Below are 26315 nucleotides of genomic sequence, written 5' to 3' on the forward strand. Positions count from 1 at the left end.
ATGACTGCGGGTGTGATTTCATTTTGGCAACTAGAGCGTCCGCCCGGAGAGCGGAAGGTCCGGGATTCGATCCGCGGCCGCGTCATACCAAAAGACGTTAAAAGATGGTACTTGTTGTTATCCTGTCTGTCGCTCGGCATTAAGGGGCTAAAACAAGGTCTGGTCGGCTCGGAGTCAGTATACTGTGTCTGAGTGGGATATTCATGTTAAATTGCGGCATGGTATCTCAGTGAGCTAGCACTATAAATCGGCATCAGTCCGGACTAGTACAAGCAGCCACACAAACACACACACACACACGTACATGCACGTCGCTATATAAATGTATTTACTATGGGGTAAATACGGTAACGAATGTGATTTGAAGAAGGCTGTGCACGTGAAAGCGGTGGCGTCACGTGCTTAAGGTGCAGAGGAGAGGGCAAGAAACACCACTCGAGGCCTTCGCGTCACACAGGCGAGCTGTTGTCTTCTTTGTTCGGAATGGATTCACCACAGCAGGAAAATCTTGACTCCGTTGAAGAACTACACATTCCTGGTCAACCTAACAAAGCACAGGATTCTGTTGAAGGGTTGACTCTGCTATTCGGGCACTGGAGAGCCACATGTCCCCTTGCAGCCGCCCAGAGGTCATCACAGTCAAGTAATTTCAACCCACCACAAGGACTTCAGCCTACAGAGGCCTGCAAAAAGCAGTGATTATTCAGGTAAATCAAAACCACTTTTGAGATATGACATATATATTTGAGTGGCTAATGCGTTACTATCTTGATTGAGATCGTATTACATATGTTTCAGGGGATCAGAACTCAAGCAGAAGTATTAAAAGAAAAACTAACATGGATTTGCCACAGGTCTCCCGTTCAATATCAGAACAGCCTAGTAGTAGGTCACAGCTTGATGTTTCACCCATAGACAAAGTCAAACCTGAAACCAGAGGTATTAGTACTGATTTTGTACCTGTACCTAGTTATCTTGACAGAACAGATACGTCAGCGAGTAAGCATAACATTAAGGAAAATCTTAAGAGGCACATCTCATTTTGGAAGGATATAGAAGCTCCAGAATTCATCATTAGAACTATTATGGAAGGTTACATCATCCCCTTTGTGGAGTCGCCTCCCTTGTCTATTAGTAAGAACAACGCTTCTGCTATAAAACATAGCGACTTTGTCTCTGAGGCTATCCAGGATCTCCTGTTAAACAACTGTATTGTTGAAGTCGTAGACTTACCTCAGGTTGTAAATCCCCTATCAGTTTCTATTAATAGCTCTGGTAAGAAAAGGTTGATTTTAGACCTAAGAGTGGTAAACAAATATGTTTGGAAAGAAAAGATAGTCTTTGAGGATTACAAGATTGCTTTGGATTTCGTTAGACCTTGTGGATACATGTACAAGTTTGATCTTAAGTCTGGGTATCACCACATAGATATTCACCCTAGTCAACACACGTTTTTGGGCTTTTCTTGGTCAGTTAAAGGTGTACAGCGTTTTTATTGTTTCACAGTTTTACCTTTTGGTCTAACCTCGGCCCCTTATATATTTACTAAGTGTTTTAGGCCATTAGTTAGATACTGGAGAAAACATTCTGTAGATGTTGTAGTTTACTTAGATGATGGATTTGGGTTTGCTTCGTCTGAAGCCTTAGGCAAGGAGCGATCTGGTTTTGTTAAATCTTCTTTGTGCAGAGCAGGCTTTGTTTGTAACGATCAGAAGTCAGTTTGGGAACCCACAAGACACCTTGAATGGCTCGGGCTGAATTGGAATCTTGACATAGGTGTGATATCTATTCCTTCTAGGAGATTAGATAATGTGAGAAACACATGCGCAGGAGTTTTGGCAGGTTTACCGCAATTCACAGCACGTAACCTGGCTAGTTTAACAGGACAAATTATCTCTCTTTCAGCAGTTTATGGGGATGTCTGCAGACTTTTGACTAGACGCATGTATTCAGTAATACAAAGAGCTTCAAGTTGGGATAGAAAGCAAAGTTTAGTTGACTCCCTGTGTGTATTTGAACTTATATTCTGGAGAGATAATGTTTACACTTTTAATAGCAGAAGATTTTATGAAACTTTTGCTCCTGTTTTGACCGTTTTCTCAGATGCTAGTTCCAAGGGCTGTGCTGCTTATATACAGAATTCTGACCGGGTATTTCAGTGTTTATGGGACGAGGATCAAGTGGGCAAGAGTTCAACTTGGCGGGAATTGAAGGCTGTTGAATTATCTTTGAACGTTTTCAGAGAGGTTCTGTCTAATCAGACTGTTAAGTGGTTCTCAGATAGCAAGGCTTGCTGTCAAATTGTTTCTTTTGGTAGTTTCAATTCATCCTTACAGGAGCTTGCTATGTCCGTGTTCACCGTGGTTAGGATGTATAACATCAGGATAAAGTTTAGCTGGATTCCACGTTCAGAGAACGACAGAGCAGATGCGTTAAGTAAATTTAAAGATGCTGATGACTGGATTGTTACTGATGCTGTCTTCAAGTTGCTAAACCAGAAGTGGGGTCCACATACTGTTGATAGATTTGTAGATTCAATTCCAGATCTTGGTGCCCTGGCACAGAAGCAGTAGATGCTTTTACACAGTCATGGCAATATGATAACAACTGGGTTGTCCCCCCTGTGCATTTGGTAACAAAGGCTATTAGATATGCTCTTCAAAGTGAAGCTAGCATAACTTTAGTAGTGCCTAGGTGGCAATCAGCTGTGTTCTGGACTTCACTTTTTGATGACGGAAAGTTCAAACATTATATCGCTGATAGTTTGCAATTAAATGGAAGTATTGCATTTTCAGGCGGCAGCAAGAAATCCTTGTTTGACAAATTCGATGGCTACGCATTAGCAGTTAGAATTATTCCATGAGATCAATGTTGTTGTTTCAGACATGTTCTCCTCCGGTATCTGGAAGCTGAAGAACAATTTAGTTCATACAGACCTTATTGATCTAGCAGGACATATGCCAGATTTAGTTCTCAAGTCTAAGGCCCCAGCGACAGTCTATAAGTATGAAAGATCTTATAATAGTTGGAAAAAATGGAGTTCAAAATTTAAGGAGATTACATGTTTGCCTGCTCATCCATTTCATGTTGCTTTGTATCTTACATCACTTGTTCAGGGAGGTAAGAAAGCTCCATCTGTCATGGAAGCTATTTACGGTATTAGTTGGGCGCACAAGCTTTCATGTCTGCCAGATCCTTGTAAACATGATTTGATTGTGAACATCAGAGAAGCGGCATTAAGAACGTGTAGTACTCCAGTCAAGAAAAAAGAACCTGTTACTTGTGACACGTTAAAGAAATTGGTTAGTATATCTGGGAAAACTCCCTCTCTACTTGATTTAAGGTTTTTAACAATGTCACTTTTATCTTTTGCTGGGTTTTTCAGATTTTCTGAAGTAGTGAATATCAGACGGTCAAACATTAAATTCAAGGATGGCTTCATGAGTATTTTTGTTGAGAACAGTAAAACTGACGTTTATAGGGATGGGCGTCATGTTTTGATCGCTGCTACAGGCTCAGATCTATGTCCAGTAAATATGCTAAACAGGTACCTGATTGCTGGAAATGTTGCTGAAACTTCAAATGAATATATTTTTCGTCAACTTTCCTTCTGTAAATCTGTACAAAAGTATGTACTTAAAGGTCAGAAACCTTTATCATATACCAGAGCGAGGGAAATCTTTATTGAGAAATTCAAACTAATCGGTGAAGATGTCAAAAAAGTGGGTCTTCACAGTTTTCGGTCAGGAGGGGCGACTGCTGCAGCTAACGCCGGAGTAACAGACAGACTGTTCAAGAGACACGGACGCTGGGCGTCAGATAAGGCCAAAGACGGTTATATCAAAGACAATGTTTCTGAACTGTTGAGTGTGTCATCAATGTTGGGATTGTAAATAAGTCGAAATAAATCTGCTGCATGGACCCGTTCTTTTAATTCGAGCAGCGGTAGGCATTACCCATGAGTGGAGTATGTTGTCATAGTAAATGTTTTATGTTCGGTTGAACATAGTGAATTAGAACATAAATGTATTTACTATGGGGTAAATACGGTAACGAATGTGATTTGAAGAAGGCTGTGCACGTGAAAGCGGTGGCGTCACGTGCTTAAGGTGCAGAGGAGAGGGCAAGAAACACCACTCGAGGCCTTCGCGTCACACAGGCGAGCTGTTGTCTTCTTTGTTTGTTAAAAATATACACATAAAGGTAATCAGATTTTTAGTGTAATGCTTGTCTGTGTTGGACGGCCTGTTATTGCAGTGTTGCCGAATGGCAGGTAAAACCGTATGGGAAAAATTGCCGCAGGGCATTGAGTGCTGTTTAGCACGGAGAAGGGTGTTGCTTTCTTTCAGTGAGTGATCCCACAGAGAGGTGATTCAGGAGTCCGGACATGGATTTGTATACACAAGAAGACCCACCGTCCAGATAAGTTATCTTTATATTTTTAATTTCGCAGTAATTTATAAAGTGTTCAAGCGCGATATTACAAGGATATTGCAGTATTTCGTAACGGTTTTATGTGCCAAAAATATTAAAATGTACGTTTTTGTTACAGAAAGAATACCTTAGAGAATATGGAGTGTCGGTGTTTGGAATGGAATATAACACGACAGTCGCGTGTCTACATGTATGATTTTGTAAATAAACCCGCTCGCCTGTTAACAGCGGTAGGCATTACCCATGAGTGGAGTATGTTGTCATAGTAAATGTTTTATGTTCGGTTGAACATAGTGAATTAGAACATAAGTGCAATAATCTTGGACGCGACGTTAAACCCCATTTCACCTCACCTCACCTCATTTTGGCAACACTTCATCGGCTGTAATCTCCCTTCACCGATAAAGTGTTGCACGCAGTGTTTGGGCTTGGTCATACGTTAATCTGAACACAGCGTCACGTGCCACACCAGGCCTCGGCGTCTTGTATGTGCAGATAGAATGTATTCTTTACTTTGTTACATGCAAAATTAACAACGATTTAACATGAATAAACAACATGAAAAGGAATGATGTTTCAGTAAAAAAATAAGAATTTGTGATTGATGAAAGGTCATGTAATGATGTTTTTGTGTGATCTCTTTTAAATTAATTGGGACAATGTTAAGTGGAAATATATCATAATCACGTACATGAAGTCATAAAGACAAGATGTTTGTATCAAAGTAATTAGGCAATGCACGTATCTCTAATCTTTTACCCTATACTCGTATCACACATGTCATTAACATGGATGTTGTTTGGGTTTTTTATAACGCCGTATTCAGCAATATTTAAGCTTTTAGACGGCGGTCTAAATATTCAAGTCTGGACCACACAATCCAGTGATTACAGACCGCCACCCTAAAGCTTGAATGTTGCTGAGTGCGGTGTCGACAACAAACAAACAACAAACTACTGAGCCGGTGTCCCGGTTTAAACTCTCCCCAGTACAAATTCTCCCCCCGGAGATTTTATACCGGTACAGATTGTCCCCCGGAGAGTTTATACCGGTACAGATTCTCCCCCGGAGATTTTATACCGGTACAGATTCTCCCCCGGAGATTTTATACCGGTACATATTCTCCCCCGGAGATTTTATACCGGTACAGATTCTCCCCCCGGAGATTTTATACCGGTACAGATTCTCCCCCGGAGATTGTATACCGGTACAGATTCTCCCCCGGAGATTTTATACCGGTACAGATTCTCCCCCGGAGATTTTATACCGGTACAGATTCTCCCCCGGAGATTTTATACCGGTACAGATTCTCCCCCCGGAGAATCTGTTCTGAAATAACATCTCCCCAGGGCGGATATATTTCGCGCCCCCCTCAGTATAAAGTCTCCCCCCTGATTATTCGGTTTGTTGCAATGTCTTTAAGTACTATATTCTTTAAATAGTTATCTTTAATGTAAGGAGGGTTACTTTAAAAAACAGATTATGAAATATGGTCATAATGAATTGATATTTCAGAATATTTTATTTGGTAACTGTACCTTCCATCCTAAAATAGAAGGACCTTCCATTATAAGACATATTCATACCAAACAAAGGATGGGAGACAAGGTCTCTACAGAGTTTGTTGTTTCTAATACAGTTGTTGTTGTCTGTATATATTTTTTTAATATACCAGTTTGAGTCTACACAATCGATGGTTGAAATGTTAGTCTAAGAACAAAACATGAACTAATTCTCAAGAACTCTGATGTATAAAGTTACCTTCATCTTTGATTGACTGATGTATTTTCAATCTTTATTCAGCACTGAAGAGGCCACAGGCCTATAGTACGAAGCATGAAGTTTATGAATAATCAGCATTGATTTTGACTCCACAAACTGTTATAAAAGTATTCGTAAGGTATCAGGGGTCATTTCAACTTGCAAAATGATTGACATAGTCCTTTATAGAGCGAGGATTGGGCTGTTTTCCCACCCGATTGACTGATATTACAACATTCACATGGTTTAGAACGGTACAATGAATGGTAAAGCATGCAAATTACACTAATACGCGATATTTCATAAGAAAACATCATAACTCCGTTAAAACATAAAACCAATATTTATGAGTCTACATATTGATATAAGACTTTATCACTGTATTCAATTCCAACATTTTGGATATAAACTTTCGGACAGTTCAGTTCAAAATTCTTCAACCTTAAATACATAACAGGATTTGTAGCTAGACGACGGGAATCTACAGTCTTGACTTTGTGGGTTTTTTTATGAGAATGTTTCTCACCGACCTTAGCGTGTAGGAGTGTGATGTCCTGGGCAGGAAATGACAGTGTTTTGACTACTCGTCTTTCATTAATTAACGTTATGGGCATCCCTAATTAACCCTTACTAATTCATGTTAAACCAACACAGGATGTTTTCTGGAAGTGGGGGGGGGGGGGGGGGGGGGGGGGGATTTTATTCTGGGGGCGAATATATTTCGTGACACCGGACACAACTGGAGCCACGCAGGTATTGCACAATCACGAGCTGCCGCTGTAACATGCTACAGGAGGCCGGAACAGTGTCGTACAGGACTTAAATATACTTCTTAACGGGCTTGGGCAGTGGTGTACGATAAACAAGATGTCAATTAATCCCAACAAATCGAAGATTGTGCATTTCCGTAGCCAGGCAGTGACAAGAACGGATAGTTTATTCCAGTGTAGCGGCATTAGTTTGGAAATAGTGGAGAGTTACTGTTACCTCGGTTTGTTACTGACAGAACATCTGGACTACACTCGGATGGGGAATGCCGTGGCAAGTGCTGCAAGTCGTGCTCTAGGACTTCTCATATCAAAGAGCAAGATTCTAGGAGGGATGGAGTACAAAACATTTACCAAGCTGTATGACTCCATGGTGTGGGCAACGATAGACTATGGAGCTGCGATATGGGGAGCTCATCACATTCCAGCTATCAGCACCGTACATAACAGGGCCATGAAGTATTTTATGGGAGTGAGGAAGTCAACCCCAAACAGCGCTGTATCAGGGGACATGGGATGGGAGCCACCGGTTGTACGGCTATGGAGAAGTGTAGCAAGGTATTACAAGCGATCGTGCGACGTGAATCCTGACAGACTTGTATTTAAAGTGTTCAAGTGGGCAGACTCAGCGGCGTCATTAGGAACACGTAACTGGAATCTCCGTGTCCGCAAGAAACTACGAAGTTTACAGTTAGACCATTTTATCCCTATTGGAAACACCTTTTATATACACTTTTTAACGAGTACGGTTGGAGAGAATATAAAGCAGAACTTCATACAGGAATGGAGTAAGTCAGTCAGACAGGAGGAAAGTAGGCATGGAACAAGAAAGAACAAGCTCCGACTTTACCGACATTTTAAGACAAGTTTTGAAGTTGAACGGTATTTGCAGTTTCCCCTTCCCAGGTCTCACCGCCGTGCTATAGCTCTATTCCGCTGTGGTGTTGTCCCGCTCAGTGATGAGACAGGTCGCTGCAATAATATACCATTGAATGAACGGGTGTGTTTTAACTGTCATGAATACGTGGAGGATGAAAGCCATGTTTTATTTCATTGTCCTTTATATAAACACATTACTGATAGCCTTTTAACTACATGTGCGAATCTCTGCGATACTTTTCAAGTTTTATCTGATGTTGATAAGTTCTCTTTTATTATGTCCAATGATGATTTGTTGTTTCTAACGGCCCAAACCTGCAAACTTTTACTTGAAAAACGCAAGAATATTTTATATAATGCTTAGATTTACCTTTGTGATATATTTTACCCTTATAAATTCTACTTGTATTTAATTTTATGTGACCTCGTCTCTCATAACTCATATTGAGTGGTTCTGTACTTTTATTTATGTTCTATGTATATATGTATGTAGTATGTTGTACAGAAGTGAGACGTAAATAAACAATTGTCTGTCTGTCTGTCGTACTACGACGCAATTATGTCAGTCGTTAAAAGTCAATTGTCGTTGAACAATATTAATAATTTGATCTTTATTAGTGAAATCGCGCTGTTCTTATAACATTATCCCCTCGCGTTTCCCGTCAAACCCTTGCCATGGATGTTAATTCAGAAACTGTTATCATTAATTAACAGACACGCCCACTGTATCAGGTATGTGGAAACATGGAGATAACGGAGAGCGCGGTTGTGTCAGTCTGATTTCCTGTATTCCCCGAGCGAGAGAGACGGTATAACATGATTTTTTATACGAGTTACGAAAATATTGATGTGGAACTGTATCCTGATATCTATAATTTACATGCATTGATGTGTGCTTGCAGTATGCGTGTCTGGATGGTTCGTGCATGCAGAGGTAAAGATGGGGAGAGGGGGGAGAGCGAGAGAGGGGGGAGAGAGAGAGAGGGGGGAGAGAGAGAGAGGGGGGAGAGAGAGAGAGAGGGGAGAGAGAGAGAGAGAGAGGGGGGGGGGGTGTCACTAAAATAAACATTGTTACTTTTCTCACATTCAACGTTTCCACTTTGAGCGAGGTTTTAGTTTACCTATACACACACGGTTCATACGCGTGGAGTGACTGCATTAGGGGTATATATGCATAAATATGCACAGGCTTCTTTAGCCTTTCTACCAATATACGCCCTTCCCTAACAGCTTAAACAGTGGGAGCTACACAGGTCGGTAAAGTTTTGCGCACTGAGGAGACGAGACAGTTGCGAGGAGATACATTTCCACGTTGTATTGACATTGCATTCACTTCATACATTAAGTGAGGTAAGGTTTAATTCTCTTGGTGAACTTTTCTCAGCGGAAATTGTGCAGGATTTGGGCCCTGTCCTCACTTATAATCCTATAAACACATATAGCTACAATTATTAATCTAGGGCTCCATGTCATACGTCCATGTACTGGTTTATCCAGTCTGACATACATAGAGGCCCAGTCTAATAAAAAGTCTAATCATTAGAGCTCCTTTGTGAAGAGAGATATTAGTATTTCCAGTTTGGGCTATACGCTCTTAGCACTTCATGCGTGTCTCCCCGTGGATATACTGTAGGGGTATAGACCCTGAGTACTCCATGCGTGTCTCCCCGTGGATATACTGTAGCGGAATAGGCCCTTAGAACTCCATGCGTCTCCCCGTGGATATACTGTAGCGGAATAGGCCCTTAGAACTCCATGCGTGTCTCCCCGTGGATATACTGTAGCGGAATAGGCCCTTAGAACTCCATGCGTGTCTCCCCGTGGATATACTGTAGCGGAATAGACCCTTAGTACTACGTGCGTGTCTCCCCGTGGATATACTGTAGCGGAATAGACCCTGAGTACTCCATGCGTGTCTCCCCGTGGATATACTGTAGCGGAATAGACCCTTAGTACAACATGCGTGTCTCCCCGTGGATATACTGTAGCGGAATAGACCCTTAGTACAACATGCGTGTCTCCCCGTGGATATACTGTAGCGGAATAGGCCCTTTGAACTCCATGCGTGTCTCCCCGTGGATATACTGTAGCGGAATAGACCCTTAGTACTCCATGCGTGTCTCCCCGTGGATATACTGTAGCGGAATAGACCCTTAGTACTCCATGCGTGTCTCCCCGTGGATATACTGTAGGGGTATAGACCCTGAGTACTCCATGCGTGTCTCCCCGTGAATATACGGTAGGGCAATACGCCCTTAGTACTCCATGCGCGTCTCTCCGTGGATATACTGTAGCGGACTTTGCTCTTAGTACTTCATGCGTGTCTCCCTGTGGATATACTGCTGGGGAATACACTGTTAGTACTCCATGCGTGTCTCCCGGTGGATATACTGCAGGGAAATACACTGTTAGTACTCCATGCGTGTCTCCCTGTGGATATACTGCAGGGGAATACGCTGTTAGTACTCCATGCGTGTCTCCCGGTGGATATACTGCAGGGGAATACGCTGTTAGTACTCCATGCGTGTCTCCCGGTGGATATACTGCAGGGGAATACGCTGTTAGTACTCCATGCGTGTCTCCCGGCGGATATACTGCAGGGAAATACACTGTTAGTACTCCATGCGTGTCTCCCGGTGGATATACTGCAGGGGAATACGCTGTTAGTACTCCATGCGTGTCTCCCTGTGGATATACTGCACGGAAATACGCTGTTAGCACTCCATGCGTGTCTCCCCGTGGATATACTGTAGGAGAATACGCTGTTAGTACTCCATGCGCGTCTCCCTGTGGATATACTGTAGGGGAATACGTCCTTAGTGCAAAAAGCGTGTCTCCCCGTGGATATACTGAATCGGAATACGCCCTTAGTACTAAATGCGTGTCTCCCCGTGGATATCCTTTAGCGGAATAGACCCTTAGTACTCAATGCGTGTCTCCCCGTGGATACAGTGTAGGCAAATAGACCCTTAGTACTCCATGCGTGTCTCCCCGTGGATATAGTGTAGGGGAATAGACCCTTAGTACTCCATGCGTGTCTCCCCGTGGATATACTGTAGCGGAATAGACCCTTAGTACTCCATGCGTGTCTCCCCGTGAAAATAGTGTAGGGGTATAGACCCTGAGTACTCCATACGTGTCTCCCCGTGGATATACTGTAGCGGAATAGACCCTTAGTACTCCATGCGTGTCTCCCCGTGGATATAGTGTAGGGGTATAGACCCTTAGAACTCCATGCGTGTCTCCCCGTGGATATAGTGTAGGGGTATAGACCCTTAAAACTCCATGCGTGTCTCCCCGTGGATATAATGTAAGGGAATACACCCTTAGTACTTCATGCGTGTCTCCCCGTGGATATACTGTAGGTGAATACGCCCTTAGTACTCAATGCGCGTCTCTCCGTGGATATACTGTAGCGGACTATGCTCTTAGTACTTCATGCGTGTCTCCCTGTGGATATACTGCAGGGAAATACACTGTTAGTACTCCATGCGTGTCTCCCGGTGGATATACTGCAGGAGAACCCGCTGTTAGTAAGTCATGCGTGTCTCCCGGTGGATATACTGCAGGGGAATACACTGTTAGTACTCCATGCGTGTCTCCCTGTGGATATACTGCAGGGGAATACGCTGTTTGTACTCCGTGCGTGTCTCCCTGTGGATATACTGCAGGGGAATACGCTGTTAGTACTCCATGCGTGTCTCCCTGTGAATATACTGCAGGGAAATACGCTGTTAGCACTCCATGCGTGTCTCCCCGTGGATATACTGTAGGAGAATACGCTGTTAGTACTCAATGCGCGTCTCCCCGTGGATATACTGTAGGGGAATACGTCCTTAGTGCAAAAAACGTGTCTCCCCGCGGATATACTGAATCGGAATGCGCCCTTAGTACTAAATGCGTGTCTCCCCGTGGATATCCTGTAGCGGAATAGACCCTTAGTACTCCATGCGTGTCTCCCCGTGGATATACTGTACCGGAATAGACCCTTAGTACTCCATGCATGTCTCCCCGTGGATATACTGTAGCGGAATAGACCCTTAGCACTCCATGCGTGTCTCCCCGTGGATATAGTGTAGGCAAATAGGCCCTCAGTACTCCATGCGTGTCTCCCCGTGGATATAGTGTAGGGGAATAGACCCTTAGTACTCCATGCGTGTCTCCCCGTGGATATACTGTAGCGGAATAGGCCCTTTGAACTCCATGCGTGTCTCCCCGTGGATATAGTGTAGGGGAATAGACCCTTAGTACTCCATGCGTGTCTCCCCGTGGATATACTGTAGCGGAATAGGCCCTTTGAACTCCATGCGTGTCTCCCCGTGGATATAGTGTAGGGGAATAGACCCTTAGTACTCCATGCGTGTCTCCCCGTGGATATACTGTAGCGGAATAGACCCTGAGTACTCCATGCGTGTCTCCCCGTGGATATAGTGTAGCGGAATAGACCCTGAGTACTCCATGCGTGTCTCCCCGTGGATATACTGTAGCGGAATAGACCCTGAGTACACCATGCGTGTCTCCCCGTGGATATACTGTAGCGGAATAGACCCTGAGTACACCATGCGTGTCTCCCCGTGGATATACTGTAGCAGAATAGACCCTGAGTACTCCATGCGTGTCTCCCCGTGGATATACTGTAGCGGAATAGGCCCTTAGTACAACATGCGTGTCTCCCCGTGGATATACTGTAGGGGATTGCGACCTTAGTACTCATCACTGTCAGACATGATACAGTTACGATTACCACCATCCACTCCAGTCCCTCCCCCAAACAACCACCAGCCACCAACCCACCTCTGTCCACCAACCAACCACCAGCCACCAGCCACCAACCCACCCCTGTACACCAACCAACCACCAGCCACCAACCCACCCCAGTCCACCAACCAACCACCAGCCACCAACCCACCCCAGTCCACCAACCAACCACCAGCCACCAACCCACCTCTGTCCACCAACCAACCACCAGCCACCAACCCACCCCAGTCCACCAACCAACCTCCAGCCACCAACCCACCCCAGTCCACCAACCTACCACCAGCCACCAACCCACCCCAGTCCACCAACCAACCACCAGCCACCAACCCACCCCAGTCCACCAACCAACCACCAGCCACCAACCAACCACCAGCCACCAACCTACCCGTCCACCAACCAACCACCAGCCACCAACCCACCCCAGTCCACCAACCAACCACCAGCCACCAACCCACCCCAGTCCACCAACCAACCACCAACCCACCCCAGTTCACCAACCAACCACCAGCCACCAACCCACCCCTGTCCACCAACCAACCACCAGCCACCAACCCATCCCCGTCCACCAACCAACCACCAGACACCAACCAACCACCAGCCACCAACCCATCCCAGTTCACCAACCAACCACCAGCCACCAACCCACCCCAGTCCACTAACCAACCACCAGCCACCAACCAACCACCAGCCACCAACCAACCACCGCCACCAACCCACCCCAGTCCACCAACCAACCACCAGCCACCAACCCACCCCAGTCCACTAACCAACCACCAGCCACCAACCCATCCCCGTCCACCAACCAACCACCAGCCACCAACCCATCCCAGTTCACCAACCAACCACCAGCCACCAACCCACCCCAGTCCACTAACCAACCACCAGCCACCAACCCATCCCCGTCCACCAACCAACCACCAGCCACCAACCCATCCCAGTTCACCAACCAACCACCAGCCACCAACCCATCCCTGTCCACCAACCAACCACCAGCCACCAACCCACCCCTGTCCACCAACCAACCACCAGCCCATCCCTGTCCACCAACCAACCACCAGCCACCAACCCACCCCAGTCCAACAAACAACCACAAACGCCCACCCACCCCTCTCCCAACCACCGCCGCACACACGCACACACACACATCCTATTTCCAGCGCTCTTTCCTTTTTAAACCTTCACGGATTGATTAATATCGATTCATTGAGCAGCTCAGTTTCCCAACAAAAGTGTCCTGACGAGAAAAGTGATCAACCGAGGCTATAAGCCAGCATTGTACCGCAGCTATCTGTCGATAACGTAGAAATTAAATGCAAACGACAGACAAAGGCACATGCTTAAAAACTATAGGTAACATTTACACCTAATTAGTCCCTAATCAGTCCCTAATCGGCCCGTACTTGTGATTCGAAGTCGCGTCACGCTAATGATCTCGCAACCAGGTTAAGCTGTTTGCCTGACAACACAAACACCCAACCGATCTGCATATGTAACACATAATCAATAACTTAATGGCGTAGTCATGGAATCATTTGTTTATTTCACCTGGAACTCAAACTGTCTTTCTGTTGAGGCAACGACCCGTCTACTGGCACTGTCACGTGACCCCGCTTGACAGTCAAGGGTGTGTGCAGCCATGTGAGGACAGACACTACTGCTCTGTAGGAGTTGAAGCTGAACGCGACAGGTTTCCGTGGCAATACCTGGATACTGATGATCATACTGAAGGTAGGTAGCGGGCTGCTCGCCTCTCGTTGGACTGACAGTCTGTGTCGTTGAAATGACATATTTGGTCGTTGCAAGCGATGAGTTTGTTCCAGATAACGGCGAATATGTGTCATGTTATATTTAGGAGTTTTCCAATAACATTCACTTCTGCGTGTATTTGGGTTTGTTAGACGGGATGTTGGTAAGGCGTCGACACACCCAGTGAGAACAGCCTAGTCACATGGTATAGGAGCTATCCGGATCTGTGTGGGCGGCCAAGGTGTGTAGTGTGGCCATGGTAACACATCACATACTAAACATATGCTCTCCTGACACACGTATAGTCAGTTTACATTGGATAAATAATGTCTTCTCAACATGTCCCAGTGCGGGACTGTACATGTATAGGCCTCAGTGACCCTTACGCTGAATGTATCACAGGCTTCTGTGGACGTATGAGTGGTCTCAATGCGAGTCAGGCGACGAACATTTGAACAGGGTATCTTGCGTCAATACTATCGTCGGTAATATATTGAATGTCTATTGTGTGCGTGCAGTCAGTGGAGCGTGTGCTTATTGCGGGTAGGGTGAAGGCGTGTGTGGGGTGGGGGGTGGGGGTGGGGGGGGGGGGGGGGGGGGGTGTGTTACTATGCGTTACTACGGTGATCTGAGCTCTTCCAACTGGAACGCCTTTTTTCTGTATATTGCATGAACATCCGCCTATAATACACGTCTCTATATTACTATCTCTTTGTGTCGTTGCCAGTAAAGCGGGTGGTGTTTAAAGTACTTCCTCGCTCCGTGTATGGAGATGACACGTCAATGTACCACCACAAGCTACCTGGTAAGACTGTTTCAGACACTTGGCAACTACCTACGGGGGTTATATCCAATCATTGACCACACACTAGGACGAAAGAGCTTTGACACCTTGAATGTAGGCTTGAAGTGGCAACTAAGTGCTATAATAAACCAGTGTAAGGGCTGTGTGATTAACTACTGATCATAACTTTATAGGTTTAAAAGGGGCTGATTAATGACGGGCACACACACACAGGTTTCCATGTTCGTAATGACCTGACTGAATTGGTAGCTAGGAATTACCGACAAAGGAAGGTATTTATCGACCCAGAGACGCCATACGCCCTTTCAAGACTACAACAAGTACTAATAGGCACGTCAAGGTAGTTTTCAGAGCAATTGGCAGTATGTTTTTATCACCATGGTGTTTACTAAGTCGATTCAGAAGGTGCTGTAGGAAACTGTATCTGAAGGTATACGATATCGCAATAACTAATGCCGAGTATTGAGTCACATGTCATAATCCATATTGGTCGTGCTTGTCCGCAAATTGCCGGACAGTGTGTGTGTATTTCGTACGTTCCTAAAAAGAACACATTACTTTGCTAACGAAGAAAAGTGCTTAGTGGCCTTTATCAGTTTCGATTATTTAGGTGTTGCCACTGAGGCATTGTCACTGTCGACAATAAAACTGTCAGATGTGTAAACCATTGTTTGAAATACCTGTTACCTGAGACTAGAACTGCCTGTCACCCCCATCAATATATACATGTCTGATTGGCAGTATGGTACGTTACTGTTGGATCATTTGAAATGAATGGATCTGGTGTTTTGTTATAGAGAGGCAGTCCAGGTGTTACACACAATAAACATCCTGTGTAACGAGATACTCGGGAGTGTTAACATGTGTAGTTGCTATGACAACCTGTTAGAGCTATCAATATTAATATTTCAGCAAATGTACATGTCGTTTATGTTTATCGACGCAACAGGTATAATAAATAGAACTATTCACGTTTATTTTTTCGCTCCGCTGTAGTGCATGTATTGTACAGGACGTTGTTCGCTCGACACAGTAGTGTCTAGCAGTGTGAATATTTAAACCTTGTTCCCTGTAAGCCTTGTTTCACATTTCAGGGACCGGACGGAAAGGATTAATTCACTGTGACGTAGGACTGAGGTGAATATGACGACTGTTCGTATCAAGAAGAAGTTCCGTGTGTTGTTACTGCTCGGCGGTTTTATGTTAATCTTGCTGCTGCTGCTGAGTTGGAGTGGTTGCCCATCCGGAGGGTGTGTCCGCCACACAGGCCCCTTCCTACATCAACTGCCCCACCGTGAGTGGAGAAACACAACCCACAAGACCATACTGCGGTGGACAGGCTTCTTTGGCGACAGTACGTGGGAGCAGTCAGATGACAGATATTTTCAAAGGTGCAAAGTTAAGACGTGTAGATTCACCCAGGACAAGACCAAAGTCAGTGACGCGGACGCTCTTTTGTTTCACGCTGGATCGACGTTTAACTTCTGGCGGGGGATTACGTGGCCAAGTGTTCGCCACCCGCACCAAGTGTGGATCATGTACAATGTGGAGCCACCCCCAAGAACTCCTTTAAGCTTTGAAAATTTAGCAGGTGTATTCAACTGGACTGCGTGGTATAGGCTTGATTCGGATGTGCCTGTGACATATGGTGGCATTGTAAAGTATGACACAGATATGTTAAATAAGTATTCAAAGTCATCAAGAAACTTTTCTGCAGAAAGGCCAAGGCTGGCCGGCTGGATGTCCAGCAACTGTTATGACTTCAGTCGACGGCTTGTTCTCATCAATAAAATCAAGCAACATCTTCCATTGGAAACATACGGCAAGTGCGGGGTCCGGCGCTGCCCTGAAACCATCTGCAGGGATACCATATCTGTTTATAAGTTTTTCTTTGCTATAGAGAACTGTCTGTGTAAGGATTATGTGTCGGAAAAGTTCTGGGAGGCTCTGCGGCGTCAGCAGGTTCCTGTTGTCCTGGGGGGCGCTGACTATCACAAGCTCGCCCCTCCCCACTCATTCATTAACATCGCGGACTTCGCCGATATGAAGAGTCTCGGAGATTACCTGCTGAGGCTGGAGAAGGATGAACAAGCTTACAACAAGTACCTGGAGTGGACGAAGTCGTACGACGTATATGGGGAGTTGGAGGCACGGCGGTTGTTCTGGTGCGACCTATGTGAGGCCCTCCACGACAAGACCCGGCCAGCACAGGTGTACGACAACCTAGAGGGCTGGGTGAACGATGAACCCGAATCATGCCCTCAGTGGACGGTAAGAAATACATTTACTTTATCCATTAATAATTTATTTCATATTTAATTAATGGAGATCGTGAAAATACAATCGTCTTGAAGTACTTAATCGACATAACGTTTTATATGTACATTCAGTCATCTGCACCACAGACATACCGTTGTGTCTAGAAGGCAGACCCGCCTTAAGCCTCAGTCACACAGACAATGCGACCGCGATGCAACCTCCTGGCGACAAAAATATTTGACAATCGCAATGATGTTTCAGGGGTCTCTGAAAGGTTTCACCGAGGTCGATACAAGGTTTCAGAGCAGTCGCAAAACCCATTCGGTTGCAACCAGTCTTTTGAGCATGCACAAAAGACTGGCTGCGACCGATTTGGTCGCACGGAGGTTTCATTGGTCTGTTACAGGTCCCTAAGTTGTGTGGTGGTTTCTACTGTGCGGCGATTGGTTTCGTCTTCACAAGAGTGTTGACTCTTTGCAACCTAGTGGCGACCTATCGGTGATTGATCAGTGATGAGGCGGTGATCGGTGATATGGGCAGAAGTAGTTGCACCGGTCTCAACTATCACCAGTTGGTCGCAAGAAGTTGCATCGCGGTCGCATTGCCTGTTTGACTGAGGCTTTAGGAAGGCATAGACATTTAAAACAAGCCTTCATATAATGCCTAGCTGCAGTAATCGTATCTTTGTGCTGCTCCCTATAAACGATATTGATATTGATTTGTCGCTAAACAGAGCCTCGGACTGTCCCAAGGTGTGTACCTAATTGATTCCCGATCCAAATCTGCATAGCACTTTAAATGCTTCCGCAAAGTCCTTGCGTCATCATCTAACGACACTCCACGATGGCTCACTTGCCATAAAATAGGAGTACTTATATTTCAGATGGTGCAACAATATATTTACTTATCGAGTTCGCAACTGGGCCAGTAGAAATCTTTTATCCGCCTTTGCGATCGATAAGTACATAGAAAGTTGCACGACAGAAAAAAATGGGTACACATATTTGAAGGAAAGAGTTTATTTGTGTTGCCCTGTTTGTGGGATTAGGATCCATGTTCATTGTGGTCGGTAGGGTTGTTAGTGCGTTCAGGTTGTTAGTGCGGTAGGATTGTTAGTGCGTTCAGGTTGTTAGTGCGGTAGGGTTGTTAGTGCGGTAGGATTGTTAGTGCGGTAGGGTTGTTAGTGCGGTAGGGTTGTTAGTGCGGTAGGGTTGTTAGTGCGGTCAGGTTGTTAGTGCGGTAGGATTGTTAGTGCGGTAGGGTTGTTATTGCGGTAGGGTTGTTAGTGCGGTAGGATTGCTAGTGCGGTAGGGTTGTTAGTGCGATAGGGTTGTTAGTGCGGTAGGGTTGTTAGTGCAGTCAGGTTGTTAGTGCGGTACGTTCTGAAATGGGAACCTACAAGGAAAACACCAGGGGGTAGTCCTAGCGCTTTACAGGGAACAGCACAGATATATAGTTATCGCAGATACATAATACCGACAGAACACTTTACAGGGAACAGCACAGATATATAGTTATCGCAGATACATAATACCGACAGAACACTTTACAGAGAAAACAGCACAGATATATAGTTATCGCAGATACATAATACCGACAGAACACTCTACAGGGAACAGCACAGATATATAGTTATCGCAGATACATAATACCGACAGAACACTCTACAGGGAACAGCACAGATATATAGTTATCGCAGATACATAATACCGACAGAACACTCTACAGGGAACAGCACAGATATATAGTTATCGCAGATACATAATACCGACAGAACACTCTACAGGGAACAGCACAGATATACAGTTATCGCAGATACATGATACCAACAGAACACTCTACAGGGAACAGCACAGATATATAGTTATCGCAGATACATAATACCGACAGAACACTTTACAGAGAAAACAGCACAGATATATAGTTATCGCAGATACATAATACCGACAGAACTCTCTACAGAGAACAACACAGATATACAGTTATCGCAGATACATAATACCGACAGAACACTCTACAGGGAACAGCACAGATATATAGTTATCGCAGATACATAATACCGACAGAACACTCTACAGAGAACAGCACAGATATACAGTTATCGCAGATACATAATACCGACAGAACACTTTACAGAGAAAACAGCACAGATATACAGTTATCGCAGATACATAATACCGACAGAACACTTTACAGAGAAAACAGCACAGATATATAGTTATTGCAGATACATAATACCGACAGAACTCTCTACAGAGAAAACAGCACAGATATATAGTTATCGCAGATACATAATACCGACAGAACACTTTACAGAGAAAACAGCACAGATATATAGTTATCGCAGATACATAATACCGACAGAACACTCTACAGGGAACAGCACAGATATATAGTTATCGCAGATACATAATACCGACAGAACACTTTACAGAGAAAACAGCACAGATATATAGTTATCGCAGATACATAATACCGACAGAACACTTTACAGGGAACAGCACAGATATATAGTTATCGCAGATACATAATACCGACAGAACACTTTACAGAGAAAACAGCACAGATATATAGTTATCGCAGATACATAATACCGACAGAACTCTCTACAGGGAACAGCACAGATATATAGTTATCGCAGATACATAATACCGACAGAACACTCTACAGGGAACAGCACAGATATATAGTTATCGCAGATACATAATACCGACAGAACACTTTACAGAGAAAACAGCACAGATATATAGTTATCGCAGATACATAATACCGACAAATTACTCTACAGGGAACAGCACAGATATATAGTTATCGCAGATACATAATACCGACAGAACACTTTACAGAGAAAACAGCACAGATATATAGTTATCGCAGATACATAATACCGACAGAACTCTCTACAGGGAACAGCACAGATATATAGTTATCGCAGATACATAATACCGACAGAACTCTCTACAGGGAACAGCACAGATATATAGTTATCGCAGATACATAATACCGACAGAACACTCTACAGGGAACAGCACAGATATATAGTTATCGCAGATACATAATACCGACAGAACACTTTACAGAGAAAACAGCACAGATATATAGTTATCGCAGATACATAATACCGACAAATTACTCTACAGGGAACAGCACAGATATATAGTTATCGCAGATACATAATACCGACAGAACACTTTACAGAGAAAACAGCACAGATATATAGTTATCGCAGATACATAATACCGACAGAACTCTCTACAGGGAACAGCACAGATATATAGTTATCGCAGATACATAATACCGACAGAACACTCTACAGGGAACAGCACAGATATATAGTTATCGCAGATACATAATACCGACAGAACTCTCTACAGGGAACAGCACAGATATATAGTTATCGCAGATACATAATACCGACAGAACACTTTACAGAGAAAACAGCACAGATATATAGTTATCGCAGATACATAATACCGACAAATTACTCTACAGGGAACAGCACAGATATATAGTTATCGCAGATACATAATACCGACAGAACACTCTACAGGGAACAGCACAGATATATAGTTATCGCAGATACATGATACCAACAGAACACTTTACAGGGAACAGCACAGATATATAGTTATCGCAGATACATAATACCGACAGAACACTTTACAGAGAAAACAGCACAGATATATAGTTATCGCAGATACATAATACTGACAGAACTCTCTACAGGGAACAGCACAGATATATAGTTATCGCAGATACATAATACCGACAGAACACTTTACAGAGAAAACAGCACAGATATATAGTTATCGCAGATACATAATACTGACAGAACTCTCTACAGGGAACAGCACAGATATATAGTTATCGCAGATACATAATACCGACAGAACACTCTACAGGGAACAGCACAGATATATAGTTATCGCAGATACATAATACCGACAAATTACTCTACAGGGAACAGCACAGGTATATAGTTATCGCAGATACATAATACCGACAGAACACTCTACAGGGAACAGCACAGATATATAGTTATCGCAGATACATAATACCGACAGAACTCTCTACAGGGAACAGCACAGATATATAGTTATCGCAGATACATAATACCGACAGAACACTCTACAGGGAACAGCACAGATATATAGTTATCGCAGATACATAATACCGACAGAACTCTCTACAGGGAACAGCACAAGTATATAGTTATCGCAGATACATAATACCGACAGAACACTCTACAGGGAACAGCACAGATATATAGTTATCGCAGATACATAATACCGACAGAACTCTCTACAGGGAACAGCACAGATATATAGTTATCGCAGATACATAATACCGACAGAACACTTTACAGAGAAAACAGCACAGATATATAGTTATCGCAGATACATAATACCGACAGAACACTTTACAGGGAACAGCACAGATATACAGTTATCGCAGATACATAATACCGACAGAACACTTTACAGAGAAAACAGCACAGATATACAGTTATCGCAGATACATAATACCGACAGAACACTTTACAGAGAAAACAGCACAGATATATAGTTATCGCAGATACATAATACCGACAAATTACTCTACAGGGAACAGCACAGATATATAGTTATCGCAGATACATAATACCGACAGAACACTTTACAGAGAAAACAGCACAGATATATAGTTATCGCAGATACATAATACCGACAGAACTCTCTACAGGGAACAGCACAGATATATAGTTATCGCAGATACATAATACCGACAGAACACTCTACAGGGAACAGCACAGATATATAGTTATCGCAGATACATAATACCGACAGAACTCTCTACAGGGAACAGCACAGATATATAGTTATCGCAGATACATAATACCGACAGAACACTTTACAGAGAAAACAGCACAGATATATAGTTATCGCAGATACATAATACCGACAAATTACTCTACAGGGAACAGCACAGATATATAGTTATCGCAGATACATAATACCGACAGAACACTCTACAGGGAACAGCACAGATATATAGTTATCGCAGATACATGATACCAACAGAACACTTTACAGGGAACAGCACAGATATATAGTTATCGCAGATACATAATACCGACAGAACACTTTACAGAGAAAACAGCACAGATATATAGTTATCGCAGATACATAATACCGACAGAACTCTCTACAGGGAACAGCACAGATATATAGTTATCGCAGATACATAATACCGACAGAACACTTTACAGAGAAAACAGCACAGATATATAGTTATCGCAGATACATAATACTGACAGAACTCTCTACAGGGAACAGCACAGATATATAGTTATCGCAGATACATAATACCGACAGAACACTCTACAGGGAACAGCACAGATATATAGTTATCGCAGATACATAATACCGACAAATTACTCTACAGGGAACAGCACAGATATATAGTTATCGCAGATACATAATACCGACAGAACACTCTACAGGGAACAGCACAGATATATAGTTATCGCAGATACATAATACCGACAGAACTCTCTACAGGGAACAGCACAGATATATAGTTATCGCAGATACATAATACCGACAGAACACTCTACAGGGAACAGCACAGATATATAGTTATCGCAGATACATAATACCGACAGAACTCTCTACAGGGAACAGCACAAGTATATAGTTATCGCAGATACATAATACCGACAGAACACTCTACAGGGAACAGCACAGATATATAGTTATCGCAGATACATAATACCGACAGAACTCTCTACAGGGAACAGCACAGATATATAGTTATCGCAGATACATAATACCGACAGAACACTTTACAGAGAAAACAGCACAGATATATAGTTATCGCAGATACATAATACCGACAAATTACTCTACAGGGAACAGCACAGATATATAGTTATCGCAGATACATAATACCGACAGAACACTCTACAGGGAACAGCACAGATATACAGTTATCGCAGATACATAATACCGACAGAACTCTCTACAGAGAACAACACAGATATACAGTTATCGCAGATACATAATACCGACAGAACACTTTACAGGGAACAGCACAGATATACAGTTATCGCAGATACATAATACCGACAGAACACTTTACAGGGAACAGCACAGATATATAGTTATCGCAGATACATAATACCGACAGAACACTCTACAGGGAACAGCACAGATATATAGTTATCGCAGATACATAATACCGACAGAACTCTCTACAGGGAACAGCACAGATATACAGTTATCGCAGATACATGATACCAACAGAACACTCCGTGCGCATGCGTCCATAAAGCACATGACTAGTGCACAGGCAATACCAAAAGGATATATAAGGATTGGGAAAAAAGATAAGGATTGGAATATATAATTCCATGTGTCCCTTTGTGAATAAGACGTTGATTTATTTTTAAAATGGTCATCTTTGAACTGAACTGAATCGAGGAATACAATGTGCACAATACTTATGTGCCTGCCTTTTCTTACGCTGATATCTTGCACACCATTTGGTATGCACAGACAGGAGTGTCAGCTTTATTTATCCGTTGAACTGTTATTGTCAACGGAACTATCCTGCCACTATACAGATTAGACAGCGTACTGAAGGTTACACACAACCTGCACGTACCATTCTAACCCTCCCCCCACCCCCCAACCCCCACCCCGTCGCCTACATTCATGGGTCAGTTGTGTCCACAGCACGACCAGTGATCCACGGCACTGTGGTGTTCGCACACTCTATGTCTGACAACTGTCACCGAAGCGGACTGTCAAGACGAAGCGATCATGGTGTGGAAAAATCGACCTAGCAGGCAGCGCAATATTTGACATAATATAGACATAACGATGTGCTTCTCTGTGACTGTTTCAGCTCGGCAACCAACTGGGACGGTGGCTGGACGGTGTGAAGATCAAATGGAACCTGATGTGATGCATCAACCAACGGCTGGGACCCTAATCAAAATCGATAACTGCATTCACATACCACCCTGACATATGGACAATAGAATTGGAAAAATTGAATTCAAGGGTTATGTGATTTGAAGATGCCGTTCGTATACATATGGAGGTAATCCACGCCGTGTTACCAGCCGAATCACCATCATGCGTTACTAACTGAATATATATCCTAGTAATGCAATATGAAAGCTAGATATGAAAGACTTCCATGAGTGATGTGCTATCAGATGTCAACTCCACAACAAATGGTAACATAACAGGTAAATAATTCTAAATGTGATGAGGAAACCCACGAGAGACGATAAGCCTTACTGATGTCAGCTGAATATGCCATATCTTGTGGATACCGACCAGAGACGATAAGCCTTACTGATGTCAGCTGAATATGCCATATCTTGTGGATACCGACCAGAGACGATAAGCCTTACTGATGTCAGCTGAATATACCATATCTTGTGGATACCGACCAGAGACGATATAAGTTACTGCTGTCAGCTGAATATGCCATATCTTGTGGATACCGACCAGAGACGATATATGTTACTGCTGTCAGCTGAATATACCATATCTTGTGGATACCGACCAGAGACGATAAGCCTTACTGATGTCAGCTGAATATGCCATATCTTGTGGATACCGACCAGAGACGATATATGTTACTGCTGTCAGCTGAATATACCATATCTTGTGGATACCGACCAAAGACGATATATGTTACTGCTGTCAGCTGAATATACCATATCTTGTGGATACCGACCAGAGACGATATATGTTACTGCTGTCAGCTGAATATACCATATCTTGTGGATACCGACCAGAGACGATAAGCCTTACTGCTGTCAGCTGAATATACCATATCTTGTGGATACCGACCAGAGACGATATATGTTACTGCTGTCAGCTGAATATACCATATCTTGTGGATACCGGCCAGAGACGATAAGCCTTACTGATGTCAGCTGAATATGCCATATCTTGTGGATACTGACCAGAGACGATATATGTTACTGCTGTCAGCTGAATATACCATATCTTGTGGATACCGGCCAGAGACGATATATGTTACTGCTGTCAGCTGAATATACCATATCTTGTGGATACCGACCAGAGACGATATATGTTACTGCTGTCAGCTGAATATACCATATCTTGTGGATACCGGCCAGAGACGATAAGCCTTACTGATATCAGCTGAATATACCATATCTTGTGGATACCGACCAGAGACGATATATGTTACTGCTGTCAGCTGAATATACCATATCTTGTGGATACCGACCAGAGACGATATATGTTACTGCTGTCAGCTGAATATACCGTGCCTTGTGCTCACCAGCTACATGGTGGCGTGTGGTCAATGTGACACTGAGATACAGTTTGAATGAGCTGTGCAGATAGCGAAATGAAATGTGTTGACATCCTTGACACCTCTGCTTTTGACTTGAACCATGAATGTGATATGGTGTAACAATTTCTGTAGAAGCTATTAATTGTACTTTCCTGTTGACAGAAAGGCATTACAAATAGCAATGCTCACACTGCCTGTCTATACTGCAAAACAACACAGTAACACAGTGCCTTGTAAGCTGTATCTTTATATCAAATTTTCCCATATCCATATACGTATATGTGAATGATTTTTACAGATTAAAATATGAAATGTAAGTCTTACCTGGAGTTTTCTGTATAGGTTGATACAAGACATGCAAGGTCTATATCGTCAAAACTGACACTTGCTCCTGGTGCACAACTCTGTAAATGGTGTACGACCTTCGTGCTACACAACGTTTAGAGAATATGATGTGCGAAAAGTGTCAGACGTTTAGTTTTGGTTTAAATATATATATATATATATATATATATATATATATATATATATATATATATATATATTTAACCTTGCTTATGTAAATACCTCTCTGCGTAATA

General features: G+C 43.4%; 3 protein-coding genes across 4 annotated transcripts; all 3 read left to right on the plus strand.

The window, feature by feature from the left end:
- Positions 1-615: 615 nt before the first annotated feature.
- On the plus strand, positions 616-4733 carry LOC124126636. The gene is made up of 3 exons (XM_048393466.1): positions 616-707; positions 799-939; positions 2884-4733. Exons 2-3 carry the CDS (start codon positions 840-842, stop codon positions 3891-3893), a joined length of 1110 nt encoding a protein of 369 aa, XP_048249423.1. The 5' UTR covers positions 616-707; positions 799-839; the 3' UTR covers positions 3894-4733.
- A 2202-nt stretch (positions 4734-6935) lies between these two features.
- LOC124117659 lies at positions 6936-14800 on the plus strand. Its single transcript, XM_046479650.2, has 3 exons — positions 6936-7520; positions 14173-14327; positions 14694-14800. Exons 1-3 carry the CDS (start codon positions 7063-7065, stop codon positions 14798-14800), a joined length of 720 nt encoding a protein of 239 aa, XP_046335606.2. The 5' UTR covers positions 6936-7062.
- LOC124116034 (alpha-(1,3)-fucosyltransferase C-like) lies at positions 14171-26051 on the plus strand. 2 transcript variants are annotated; one of them, XM_046477246.2, is made up of 3 exons: positions 14171-14327; positions 16245-17421; positions 24298-26051. In XM_046477246.2, exons 2-3 carry the CDS (start codon positions 16294-16296, stop codon positions 24355-24357), a joined length of 1188 nt encoding a protein of 395 aa, XP_046333202.2. In that variant the 5' UTR covers positions 14171-14327; positions 16245-16293; the 3' UTR covers positions 24358-26051. The 2 variants fall into 2 exon arrangements, with proteins under 2 accessions (XP_046333202.2, XP_046333210.2); XM_046477254.2 differs by lacking the exon at positions 14171-14327 and adding an exon at positions 15060-15150.
- Positions 26052-26315: the final 264 nt, after the last annotated feature.

This window comes from Haliotis rufescens, unplaced genomic scaffold (assembly GCF_023055435.1).
Source record: "Haliotis rufescens isolate VD_foot unplaced genomic scaffold, xgHalRufe1.0.p SCAF_12, whole genome shotgun sequence".
NCBI lineage: Eukaryota > Metazoa > Mollusca > Gastropoda > Lepetellida > Haliotidae > Haliotis > Haliotis rufescens.